The 12,593-nt window shown below is 36.2% G+C and overlaps 1 protein-coding gene across 1 annotated transcript in view; it reads right to left on the bottom strand.

Annotated features, from left to right (window-relative positions):
- The window catches only part of GRB14 (growth factor receptor-bound protein 14), a gene marked incomplete at its 5' end in the record, with an annotated part of 61,472 nt that overhangs the window by 3,136 nt on the left and 45,743 nt on the right, over nt 1–12,593 (bottom strand). The window contains 8 exons of the mRNA XM_009073395.1: nt 837–930; nt 4,593–4,680; nt 4,772–4,829; nt 4,922–5,038; nt 7,258–7,338; nt 7,893–7,988; nt 8,179–8,289; nt 9,331–9,468. Of these exons, the coding sequence (XP_009071643.1) occupies nt 837–930; nt 4,593–4,680; nt 4,772–4,829; nt 4,922–5,038; nt 7,258–7,338; nt 7,893–7,988; nt 8,179–8,289; nt 9,331–9,468 (783 nt within the window). The remainder of the gene's footprint in view (nt 1–836; nt 931–4,592; nt 4,681–4,771; nt 4,830–4,921; nt 5,039–7,257; nt 7,339–7,892; nt 7,989–8,178; nt 8,290–9,330; nt 9,469–12,593) is intronic.

Genomic DNA, 12,593 nt, shown 5'->3' with positions numbered 1-12,593 from the left:
CAGCAGGAAGAAATGGGGAGGCTAGAGTATTATGTGGTCTGGAAGAAAGGTTCTTGTGAAGAGAGATGAAAAAGCTATGGGTCTGCTCAGTTATGTTAAGCATGTGTGGCCAAAATACAGAATGCTCAAGTGTTTCTCATCTCAACTGAAGCAGCTGGTAAAAACTCTGCATAAACCACCTTGTGAGGGACTGGAAGTGATGAGGAAGGCTGACCATTCTGGCAGAAGACTTGGACTGTACCTTCAATGAAAACTGATAGAAATACGGTTTCAGTTTAAGAAATTTCAGCTTACCAATCAAGTAGCTGGACTAAATAAAGATAGCAATTTTTTTGCTAAAATTGTCCCTCTGAAGAAGACCTGGACATGAATATACCACAATAACGTGAATCAAGAAGAGATGTCAACAAAATATGTTTGACTACAAATATTGAACAGATGAGTCAGTGAGACATACACACACATCATAGACAGTACACCTGAACAGATGACTAAGAAATAGTGCACATACTGAAAAAATGGAAAGGCAACATGACCTCTATTAATACATGATTTTCATGCCATCAGGGTTGCTTCTATTCCAGTTCAAATAGACTTGTTTATTTTTTCAAGAAACTTTTTAGGATTTAAAAAAAGTAATCAAGCTTTAGAGCAAATCAACAGCAAAGATCAAAAATGTTCAAGTCTACTAAAGAATGCTAATTATTTTTAGTGGTACAGGTATGATGGTTACATCATATAACAGCAAAAGAAAAAAATCCATAGATATTCTATCACAATTATTCAATTGTTTGGTTTTACAACTGCATATATAAACTGAATAAAAATCTACTTACTGGTACAATTTGAAAATGTTTTATTTTTAATCCATGACTCAATGACAATACAAACGTTTTGGGGTTACTTTGGCTATCACGTACCAGGAATACCCTAAAAGAGATTGAAAATTTTCACAGTAAGATCACTGGAAATTCTTTTGTAAACACCCAGCTAAAACTGTTCTAAATTCATTACAATATGTATTAGTGAAAAGCATAAATAATATGAATTACGTAAGTTAGGCTTTTAATCAGTATTTCTTTGCAAATGTGTCACTGGGAATACTTTCTCTTAAATTCTTCTTCACCTTGTCTATTATGTGAAAAACATGCATTCTCAGAATAAATGACACTGTAGGCGTTAGTTTTTACACTGCATAGAATTACAATGCATCTCTTCAGACAGAAAAGCACCCTCAAAGTTTGTGCTTTGAACAAATTTTTTCTTAGGCCTCTGACAGTTATCTAAATCTCAAGCATTATAGAGATAATTCAAAAGATAGGTAAACAGGAATTTTACAGAAAAGCATGATAGACCAGAATGTTCTTCACATCTGGCAAATGCTCAAAAAATGCACATTCACTTCTGCACAGCAGCAAAATTCCCACCAAGACAGAGCTAAACTCTGCTTGCTTCATGGCATCATTATTCAAATCACAACACTCTCAATGGTCAACAGTGCCACTACAACTACTTCACTGTTAACTTATTCCAAACAGGATGTGGACTAACATAATTTTGCCATAATCTTGGTAGAATGATTTGGTACAGGCCAAGGATGATTACCAATCAAAGCCAGTTTTCATCTGGTTGGGAATATCAGCAGAGAACAGTTTGGAGGACAGAGGGAAGTAACTGATACATAGCCTTGTAGTGGAGAGAGTCTGAACTGCTTGTACTGTGCAGGTCTGGAACAGATATAGCTAACCAATGCACCAAAGAAGGGAAATAGAGGGACTGCCACTGGCAAACATGCTCCTCTTTCAGGACACAAAAGAAATGGGCCAGATGGACTTGCAGGTATCAATCAACTGTGCACTATTGACCACCTACTTTTGCCCCACCACATACCAGGAATGAGAGCCCAGCTATAATATGAAAAAAGGGATTTCAGAGAAAGAAAGCAACCAAAGGCTTACAGTGGATTTTTCACTGACTACAGGCAAGGACCCAAAGTACTAATTTCATCCTCAAATGATATTAGAACTTTTTTTAAGAGTTCTATTTTTACAAAGTAAGAAAATACCTGGAATTAAGGAATTTGGAGTCCATTACCATTAACATTTCTATTTAAAATCCTTTTCCAATCTAATTCGGAGCTCTGATATTAATTCAGTGATCAAAGAGGGATAACTGCCAACTCAGCACACGGCAAGCACAAGGACAAGTCGGACTCCTCGCCAGCCGCGGGCTCTGCTAACCGGCTCGCTCTCACCACCTAGTGGCCGCTCGCCCTCTCCGGGACGTGAATTAAATTTTTCAGAACACTTAAGACAGATCCTTTGCATTAACTTGAATATTTTGTATGTTTCTCACTGAAGACTGGCACCTTTTTTTTTTTTTCTCCAGAAAAAATGACACTGTAAGAACGTGCCCCTTTGCAAATAACAAAAATGGGGTTTCTACACCCAAACACTGGGACCCACATTAAATGATACACAAAGCAATCACATTGATTAGGATTTGTGTTCCCATTCATCCGTCTTTTGAAGTCCATTTTCATACTTTTTTCCTTATTTTAACAGCAAAAATAAGAAAAATTTATTCTCCTTCACATAAAAAGGTGTTTACTCTTTTCTAACCTTATCACGTCAAACTTATTTTAGTTGTCAAAGAACCTTTATTATCAAGAAAGGCTCGTAGTTCACAGAATCTTAAAAATGCTGGCTGAAAGGAGCTTTTTAGACATGCTAGATGACTCCAATCAACTCCTCCCTCATAAACTTCTCTGAATGACCAGTTGCATTTTACTGCTCTTATCCCATTCCTCAGCCACATGCTGATCAGTCTGCAATCCTCTCAACCATTTATCACTGAAAAGTCTTCAAACGCCCTTTGGGGGTAAAGTATGAAATCTACAATATTGCTACGTAAACTTCTTTAAGTTCGTTTTACACCAGAACAGTAGATCCAAAAACTTTATTCCTTCACAGCATGCCTTAAGACTGTTGCTGTCCCTATTTCTGTTATTGGGTTATCCAAATACTGAGACTATTGCAGATACTAAGCAGTCCCCTTACCTTCTTTAAACCATCATGAACAACAGACTTGTTGGTACATATGGTACTATAGAGGTGCTACAACCTCTGCCATATATGCAGGAGAACTCCTTGCTTGCAATCACCTTAAAAGGCTCAGCATGGATTATTTTCTCTGCCCCCATTCCTGGAAACTGAAGTCTTACTATTCCCATGAAAAACATCTGTATTTATGGTGATAATTCATTCTTTCAGCCCATCAAAAAGCACAGCATTAGTCACATGATGTAATGAATTCATGACTTCACTGTAACTCCCAAATGTATATCTGAAATGCATATCACGCTCATACTAGTAATGTTCTAATCAATTCTAGACAGTCTATGCAAGAGTATCACCCTTGCCAAAACCACAATGTGTAACTACAAATAGATACAATAATATAATGTCAACAACACTGTACTAAACTAATGCTAGCAAGGTATTAATCTCAAACAGCATTGCTCTTTACTTGCCAAATCTCCTGAGTTTCATTTAACTGTGTGTGTGTGTGAGAAATACACTGGAAGACTGATCAGGTCTAGAATGATATCCTGCTCAGAAATACATGTTGGATTTATCTCCATATCTTGTCCCCCTCGTGTAACAAATGCAAAACAGAATGCAGAGTACAGAAGCAGCTTTGGGATGATTAGCCAGGCTTAAAAACAGGACCCCTGAAGTTAAAAAAAGAATTAAATATACAAAAGTGCAAGTCCAATTAATCATCCTTGCTGAGTATGACTGGGTTTGTCTCCTTTTCCTTACCTTAACTTTTTTTTTTTCTGATGCCCTTTCTGTAGATGTAGAAAACAATATTACAACACACTTAATCTATAACTGAAGGAATTTAACCAGCAATCGGATGTTCCAGGCACCTAACTGGAAACAGACTCAAAGAAACTGAGAGTTTTATGGAATCACTCATTGAAAGAAATAGGCCCAAGTTTACACTTAATACAGGAGTAAGGATAAAAATACAGGAATGAAAAACAGGAGGATTTGAACATAGAACACCAACTTGCTTTGTCATTTTTAAAATTAATATTTAAATGAGAGAAAAATAAAAGCCTTATCCTAATAGTTATTGTTTACTATTAAAGGATGATACAATTTTTAGTAATTTCATGAGAAAAAGCATCCTTTTTTTCAATGTCTGTCCCTGCACAGTTCATCTTGGAATAATGTTTTCAGGCTTTCTTTCATTCTTTGATCACTAATAGGAGATACAAAAGACACTGGTGCCAAAGTTGACAGTTCCCAGAGAATACTGTGCAAATACAGAGCTCAAGTGCCTGGCTCTAAGCGCACATAAGTAATTGGTCAGTGACAGAACTGAAGACTTAGATCACCACTTTATTGCTTCCAAATGATATAAAATAGAAAACAACCGATCCCCAGACAGCTCTATATAAAAGAATTTTTATTCCTATTAGGTAAGTGCAAATTCTTCCTTCCCCCAATAAGAGGCACAAGAAAATTGGAGTTTTTGACTAAAAATGTGTCTCAAAACAGTTATGTAAAAAATTAACTCACCCATCTACAAGTCCATGCTGCAAAATAAGTCTCTGAGCCTCTTCTCTAGAGATTTTATGATGAAACCATGACTGAGATCTGTGTATTGCTGTAGAAATAAAGATCTGTGAGAAACATTTTCCCTTTATTGAAAGAACCAGTTACTGCATTTCTCTGGCAGTGAATTAACTCACACATACCCACGTTAGACATGGCAATAGGACTACCATGTGAGTTGAGTCGGAGACACCCTCTCCTCTGTATGAGAGAGAAGTAAAAACATGATTTCAAAGGCTTTTTCTTAAACCCCCAAACCAGAAAATACTATTATAAAGCAAAGGTGTTTATACCCGCCATGCTAATCCTTCTTCAACTGCAACTGAAAGGGCTTCTGTTGGATTTTCTATAATTCTGCTTCTGTGTCCTGAGAAATCCATTGCTACTAAAGAATTTTCTGAAATGCTTCTCTGCAACAAAGAGAAATAAATTTAGTTTGCTCATTTGATAAAAGATCCATCATTTAAAAGTAAGCTTCTGAGAAAACGCTATGCTTTGTAAGTGATGTTTCAAGTACAGGCAGTGTTTCCCATCAGAGCCAAACTCATTTTACCCTAGGGAGCATTTGTAATTCCAGTATGCTGCTGCAAAGCTCAATTTTACAGTCTGGCAGGACAGACCATCTTTTCGCATTACTGCAATGGATCATAAATACACTGCTTTACCATAAACTGTATTTTTTAACTATAAGTAGCCCTTTGAATGTCCAAACAAGTCTGGAAACTGTTATAAAATGTCCAAGTAACAGAAAAAAAAAAAGAAAAAAAAAAAAGAAAAAATACAAAATGCTTATAACCATCAAGTTAACAAAGATTCAAAGTATCTTGTCATAAATATGTCATAAATTTATATATTTGCTGTATTAAATTTCACTCAGAATTTATCAGATTTAAGCATTGAAAACAGCATCTTCTATGGAGTATAACTTCTACTTTAATGCATCCCTTCTAACTCTTATCACACACTCAGCAACTCAGGATCTGTTATTAAAAAAAGCTTGTATTTTTTTCTCTCAGTGAAGATCAAGTATGTAACAACAGAATTAAAACATTGAAGTTTGACAAACCACTCCTAAAACTCACCAAAATGTTTATCAGAAATTAAGGTGTAGAAAATCAAGCTTAACACAGTTTGTAAAGGTTCAAATGTTGGCAGGCACTTGAATATCAAATAACTAAAAGAACATTCTAGCACTCTATAAGTTAAAGCAACATCTGGACACAAGAGGTACATATCTCTGTAGGCTTAGCAAAGCTTCCCAGTCCAAAACCAAAGGAGCTCTGTTTTGTTTCTGCTTGGATACAAGCATGGATATAACTAGAAATGGAGGAGAGCAATTCTGTAGTTCACTGTAATACTTGATACTGCAGACTGAGGTCTGTCTGAGTAACTGTATCCTGTAAAGAACTTTGCAAAAGTTAAAAAAAGGGCAAAATAAAAGAAAATGTTTGCCTCTAGCAGAGTGGAAGGAACTCTTTGTAGCTGACGTGGTTGTGAGTTATTAAGGAATGTGAAACGTGGAAGTGGCTCCGTTATGAATTAATTATGTTCATTAGTGTGTGCAGTTAATCCCCAAGTTTATTCAATTTGCTGTTTAATTCATGAATTATACACAAGTAGAAAAACAGTGTCATTGTTAATAGTAGTTATAGATTCTGCCTGTGTTAGAAACTATGGGAGCTAGAACACATGCAACAGTCAAAGAGGAGGGACTCAGCAGTTGGCTATTGCAAGAGCTTCACATAACAAAAAGACATGCTCAGCGTATTAAGCACAATTTTGAAGCCATGCTTATTAGCAATATCACTGGAAACTATTTTTGTGAATACCTGTAATAGCAAATGTGATTTTTTGGCATTTTACCAGCAAGAACTATAATAAAAGCTAACAAAATTCACCATAAAATCACTGCCACAAGTCCTAGGAACAAGTAATTTTTATCCAATTTAGTCAACAAAAACCACAAAAGGGATATAAATCATCCATGAAGAAGTCTGAAATCAAATGACTCATAAAGAACTGGGATAACATAAGATATTAAAGAAAAGAACAACCTCATCCAATCCCAACTATCTGACTGAGAAGATGGACACAGCTTCTAGTATAGGCAGTTTTCTCTTCAAAACCCAGTTCTGCCAAATTAGGGTCTTCTGCTGAAGTTGAGTCAGTATTACACCAGCTGAAATTCATCTCAAATACTCCATATTTTATATTTAAATTTGTTTTAAAAAGAAAGGATACTGAAAAGGATTTGTTGCAGCTTTCTAATTCATAATTTACAGCATGTGTAACCTTAACCACTTTACTTCTTTTTTAATGCTTTTATATTTCTGCTGCTTAGTTTTCAAAATCCTCTTTCCAACAGTGACAATAAGCCAATGAACTCTCAAAATACCGGAGATTTGACAAAGGGAAAAAGCCTTTTAACTGGTTTTAACTACCTGATTTGCATTAAGTAAATTAATTACTTAGCTCTCTAGTCGGCCCTGAAAGCCCTAAAGATTTCGGCAAGCATTCACACATGCAAGGATTTGCAGGACCAGGTCAGTAGTATAACTGACACAAGTTACTTAAAACCAGCATGATGGTAGAAACACGTATTTATTCATGGAGCTGCTGTGGGACATACCATAGGTGTTATATTCAAGGGGCTGCAGCCACTTCTACCTTGATACGGTTGCATGTAATTCTGATACAGCTGCATCCCATACTAAAACCAGAAAATAACATGGTTAGCATTTTAAATTATAAACCTAAGCCAAGTAAATCTTTTTTCAGATTTAAAAGATAACACATGCTTTTCTTTACCATTATAGACCAGGGACAAATACTGCCAAGATAAGGAAATGTACATCATCATTGTTCTTGTTGCTGCCTTTTTTAATGTACACTCTGCATTAAATATTAGCCATCTGACCTATTCTTATTTGTCAAAACAGATACATTTTAAAAACATTAAGGTTCCCTTCTTGTGTATTCTTGTTGCTTTGTCCAATATTACTCAACAATCTCATTGAATTCAACATGGTTACATGGAAGCTTATGCTTACAATGTTAAATATTTGCGGGATGGAAGCATCATTCCACCCCTACAATGATTCCAGCAGTCTGGCCTCTCTCTTGGGATGAATAAAAATAAACTTTCAGAGAACAAAGTTGATACTGCTATTGCATGGGAACCTAAAATTATGTTACTTCTCTACTGAATGGCATCAAAATATCACATAGTAAACTTAAGAATTTAACTCTGGATAGAAAAATTACCTTTAGCAACCTAATTGCTGTCATCCAACAGGTCCTACTTTGTTCATCATCTGCACAGAGCTGTTTCAGGTCTCTGGTTCCTCCTGATTTGTTAGGCTAGAAGGCCACAGCACATTTTTTTAGCATTAATGCATATCTTGAAGATAATACCTGTTGAAATAAAAGCCACTAATTCTCCTATTTTATAATAGACAGCTGAATATTGTTTTCAAAAACCTTAAAGAAACTTCAGCTTACCTAAAATATGTGGCTTGCTTTAATATGTATCAGAATAATAAGCTTGTACCTTAAAGCAGAATCCATAGTTTGTTGGTGCTCCAGAAATCTTTTTGCCTGTCAAAGACATGTACATATCACTATTGCTGAATTCACAGAAAAACTGCAGATGCCTTGGCTCCTAAAAAGAAAAGCAATGTAATGCAGTTAGAGTACTTTTAGCCCGACTCTCAAGACAAGAAACTTGGAAGAGTACAGTAGTTACCCTGTTCCAAAATACAGTCTTACATACTGCATTGTGACATCATGAAATCTAGAAAGAGACAACTCTATATTAATTTTATAATGCAGAGAAAAAAACCCTCAAACTAGTTAAAGAGTTTATTCTTCCAGAGAGGAGAAAAAAGTACAAGTTATATAATTTCTGGGGAAACTTCCATTAAATTCAAGCCACAATAATATTAGAGTATCAGTCAAGTTTTGAGAGCATTATCTATTTCATACATCAAATATAATAATCTTTCATAAACTGAAAAACAACATACTGTAGTAATTGCTGCCCAATGCTATTTCTAACTATTATCTCCACCTTCTAAGGTTAATTAAGTCAAGGAAGCAAACAAAAGAATTTTGCTGAAGGATACAAAACCAGCTTAACGAATACTCTCAGTTAACACAGAAAATTCAAAGCAAGAAAAACCACTGTTTTAAATAGTTTATGCAGAAGATGTCTCAACTCCAGTGTTTAACATTGTAAGGTTTAGACTACCATCATCAAAAATTTGAATGAAAAAATGAAAAACTGTCCAGTCACAAATTTTGAGAACTCCCCAAATCATCCTGTAAAATTTCTGATTTTAGATAAGGAAAGATTATAGGCATTTTTTAGAGCATCTACTTATAGTTCAGAATTTTAACTAGTATTTGAAAATTCATTTTAAAATGGTACTCTGTTACCTGACTGAAAAACATTAACCAGAATGAAGAAAAGTTATCAGGCAAAAAGAAACTACTGTTCTTAGGACAACACTTTCTCAATTTTATAACTCAGTATCTCTCTAGATTTTATTTATAAAATATTTATTTTTCCTTTTTCTCACTGTAAGTTTGCTTATTTGGATTTACCACTATAAATTTTGATTATTATTACAACAAATGATAAATACATACACATTTGCTCAACTTCACAGTTCTCACCCTGCTGGGTTTTTTCCTCCCTTACCTTAGATGTACCTTTAGTGGAAAAATAAAGGCCAGATCTTCTCAAAAGAAAGTACAATTTTTTCCATGATTTTTTTCCCTGTTCCTTTGCATGCAAATAACCATGAATCTCAGGATATGTGCTGGAGCTTAGGAACATCTGAAAGAAAAACATCAGACAGGCATTTTTCTTTTCATCTGAAACCAGATTTTTGTTTCTTTAACATACTTAGACAGGACTAAGGGGAATAAACCCCTAAATCCACTATCACACCACAGTAATTCAGTTATGACTGCATTTAATTGCATTAACAGTACTTCTGATTTAAGGCATGTAGAATGTTACACAACTCCAAGGTATGCTAAGCAAGTTACATATTTATATGGAACATATGGTTTGAAATGAGAGCATTTCTTCTGCAATATGTTAACTTCAGCAACAAAACCAGTGTAAGAAGTACTGATCCCATGCCTCAGACCCTATTTATATAAAACTGCAAATCAATGCTACCAACAGAAGCAAAAAAATTACATCCCTCCTTCCTCCCATCCCCCATGCTACGAACCAGAGAAGAGAACTGATCTAAGTTAAAATTAATTCAGCAAACAAAACACAAACTCTGAATCACAAAACTTTGCAGGTCAGACAGATACTAGCATTTTCAAAAGGAAGCAATAAAGGTCTCAGCACCTGAAGGGGTACTTAAGTAGGAGCTTCAGTTGAACCCAAACCAGGGAGACTGGGCCAGTCCCCAAGACAGCTCCTGCCCCTGCTCAAGATAATCAGTGGCTTCTCTTCAGCTATTTCAGCAGACATTGTCAGTGCAACACAGCTTTTACCTTGCTGAGACTTAGTACAGTTTTATTCAGCCTGCAGAAGTACCCACTAAAAGCAAGCAACTGTGTGAACTTTATCCTAATTCCATGTAATGCATTTATTTTTCTCACTCTTCTTCCAATAAAACTGCTCAGAACTATGACTCTAAACATACTAGAGCAGAATTCTTCAATTCTCATATAAGCAAAGGAATCTCTGTTATTACTAAGCTCTTCAAGGAACCTTGCCCTGACCTGTGATATCATAAATACTATCTAGGCTTACATAGAGGTAGAGAACAAAGGATTTTCTGGTTGGTATCTGCAGCTTTCATTGCTGCATTTTCCTCCTGTCGACTGCCATTTCCAGAAAATCTGATTTGAGGAATGAAGCAATAGATTACCAGGCAAGAGACGGACTGGCTGGTACCGGACTGCAACAAAATGAAAAAATGAACGTGATTTTGGAAGTACACTAAGTTCTCTGGCCACTAAATAATGCAATCCAACCAAGACACACAATGTTTCTTTGACTTTTATTGTTTTCCTACCTTGCAGTGAGATGCACAACTGTACCACCTGCAGACCAATCTGACCTGGTGTGAATGCAATAACACAGGCAGGCTCCACAGGGCCAGGGGAATGCCCTAGACCACAGCTAGGAATGCATTATGAACAGCTTCACTGCTATTCACCTGAACAGTTAAATTACAGTAAGACTAGGTACCATCTATCTACATGTGCTGCTGGCACACAGCTGTGTGCAAAAGCAGTTGAAGCTATTTTAGCCACATCGAAGCAGACGGGTAGGTCTTGGTAGGCGTTCCAGCCTGTTAATCTTCCCATTTGCCACACATTAACATGCTGGTTGATGGGGAATATAAAGGCTGAATTGGAGAAGTACAAGCTCCATAAACAAAGTCAAATGGGAGCTTTAGGAAAGCACAAACGAGTCAATGTATGCAAAAACAAAAGAGCATCTTTTTAGTCTTTAATATGTCTGCTGAAGCTGAAAGGAGTGGTTGGCTTCCTGCCTGCACAAGTGTCTTCTCCAGGATTTCTGCCATAAGAGCTTCAAACCAGAAATGCTGTCATGAAAAACACTTTTCTTACTCAGCAGACCAAAGTGGAGGAGCGATACAATGCTCAGCTTCAACAGTCACTGTTGAACCCATGCTATCAATTCAAATAAAGTAGCAATAATGCTAGGAAAAAGGCAATCCTAAATCCATCTTTTCCTTTCTACAACAGCTGAGGACTGTGTAAGAAAATATAACATGAACAGGCTGTAGTCAAAACCATTAACTGTCAGAAGGATAGCAGTAAAAATATTTCAGAGTGAGAACTGAATGTCTGTAATAAATGCCTAAAATGAACGATAGTAGAAAAGATTATCCTTTGGGATTTTTCTTTGTAGGTTGTTTTGTTCATGGTTTTTTGATGCTGTTTCGGTTTGTTGGGGTTTTTTTAATGGAGGTACATGCAAGTTTATTACAGGGGAGAATGGATCCCTGTTTATACCGATATAAGGCAATGATAATAGGACAAATTAAGAAAAGTCCTTAACACTGGAAGAAGAGGGGAGAGTTAAATGATGGTATGTGGCAGGCAGGAATTACTGGTCACACAATATGCAGAAATAAATTTACACCCTCTTCCCCACACAGTGAAATACGTAACATGATATGTAGGGTGCTGTCAAATGCCACCATGTCTGCCAGGTACTAATATATGACAGCACCAAGGACTCAATTACCATTTGATCAGCTATAAACCCAACTAATTTAAAACCAATCTGAACATAAACCAAAGCAAATAAATGTCTTTTGTTGAAAAAAACCAAACCCTAAACAAGTAAAAAATGTCAAATCAATCAGAAAGAGAAAACAGAACTGGAAAAACATTGCATTGTCTCAGATGAATATAATAATAAGACCCGCAGAAATCCTAGATGTCACTGAATGCAATAAAGACTGAGAGCTGCACTCCTAATGACACAACTTGTTTGTCTGCATCTTCAATGTTTACAACAACAGAATGCTTGCAATAGCAGAAACAACAACTGCTAAGGTAGATGCTTCTCAAGCATTTACACAGTATTTTGTTAAAGAAGCCACCATTACCCTAAGATTTTGTGAATCAAGTTGAATTTGATGACTGATTTCTTCAAAGATGTGATGACAGCTGGCTATGATCCAGACCAATGCTACTGAGAATGTGCTGGATTTTCCCCTGCACCTGCTGAGCAATTTTGAGGGCTCCAAGTAATTCTAGTGAAATACTGATTCTGATTCTCAGTATTGTCTCCTATAGACTTCAGTCAGCCTGAGAGGTTTAGACTGGGAGAAAGACCAACAAAACCTAGAATGGGAGATGGAGAAAGGCAACCAAGAGATAAAAACATCCAGGAGATTGACAAGAGACTGAAATTCAATGCATGACTCTTTCAGCCTGAAGACTGGAATAGCA

This window comes from Acanthisitta chloris, unplaced genomic scaffold, assembly GCF_000695815.1.
Source record: "Acanthisitta chloris isolate BGI_N310 unplaced genomic scaffold, ASM69581v1 scaffold3224, whole genome shotgun sequence".
NCBI lineage: Eukaryota > Metazoa > Chordata > Aves > Passeriformes > Acanthisittidae > Acanthisitta > Acanthisitta chloris.
The sequence above is the reverse complement of the archived record's forward strand: the minus strand, read 5'-3'. Positions and strand labels throughout refer to the sequence as shown.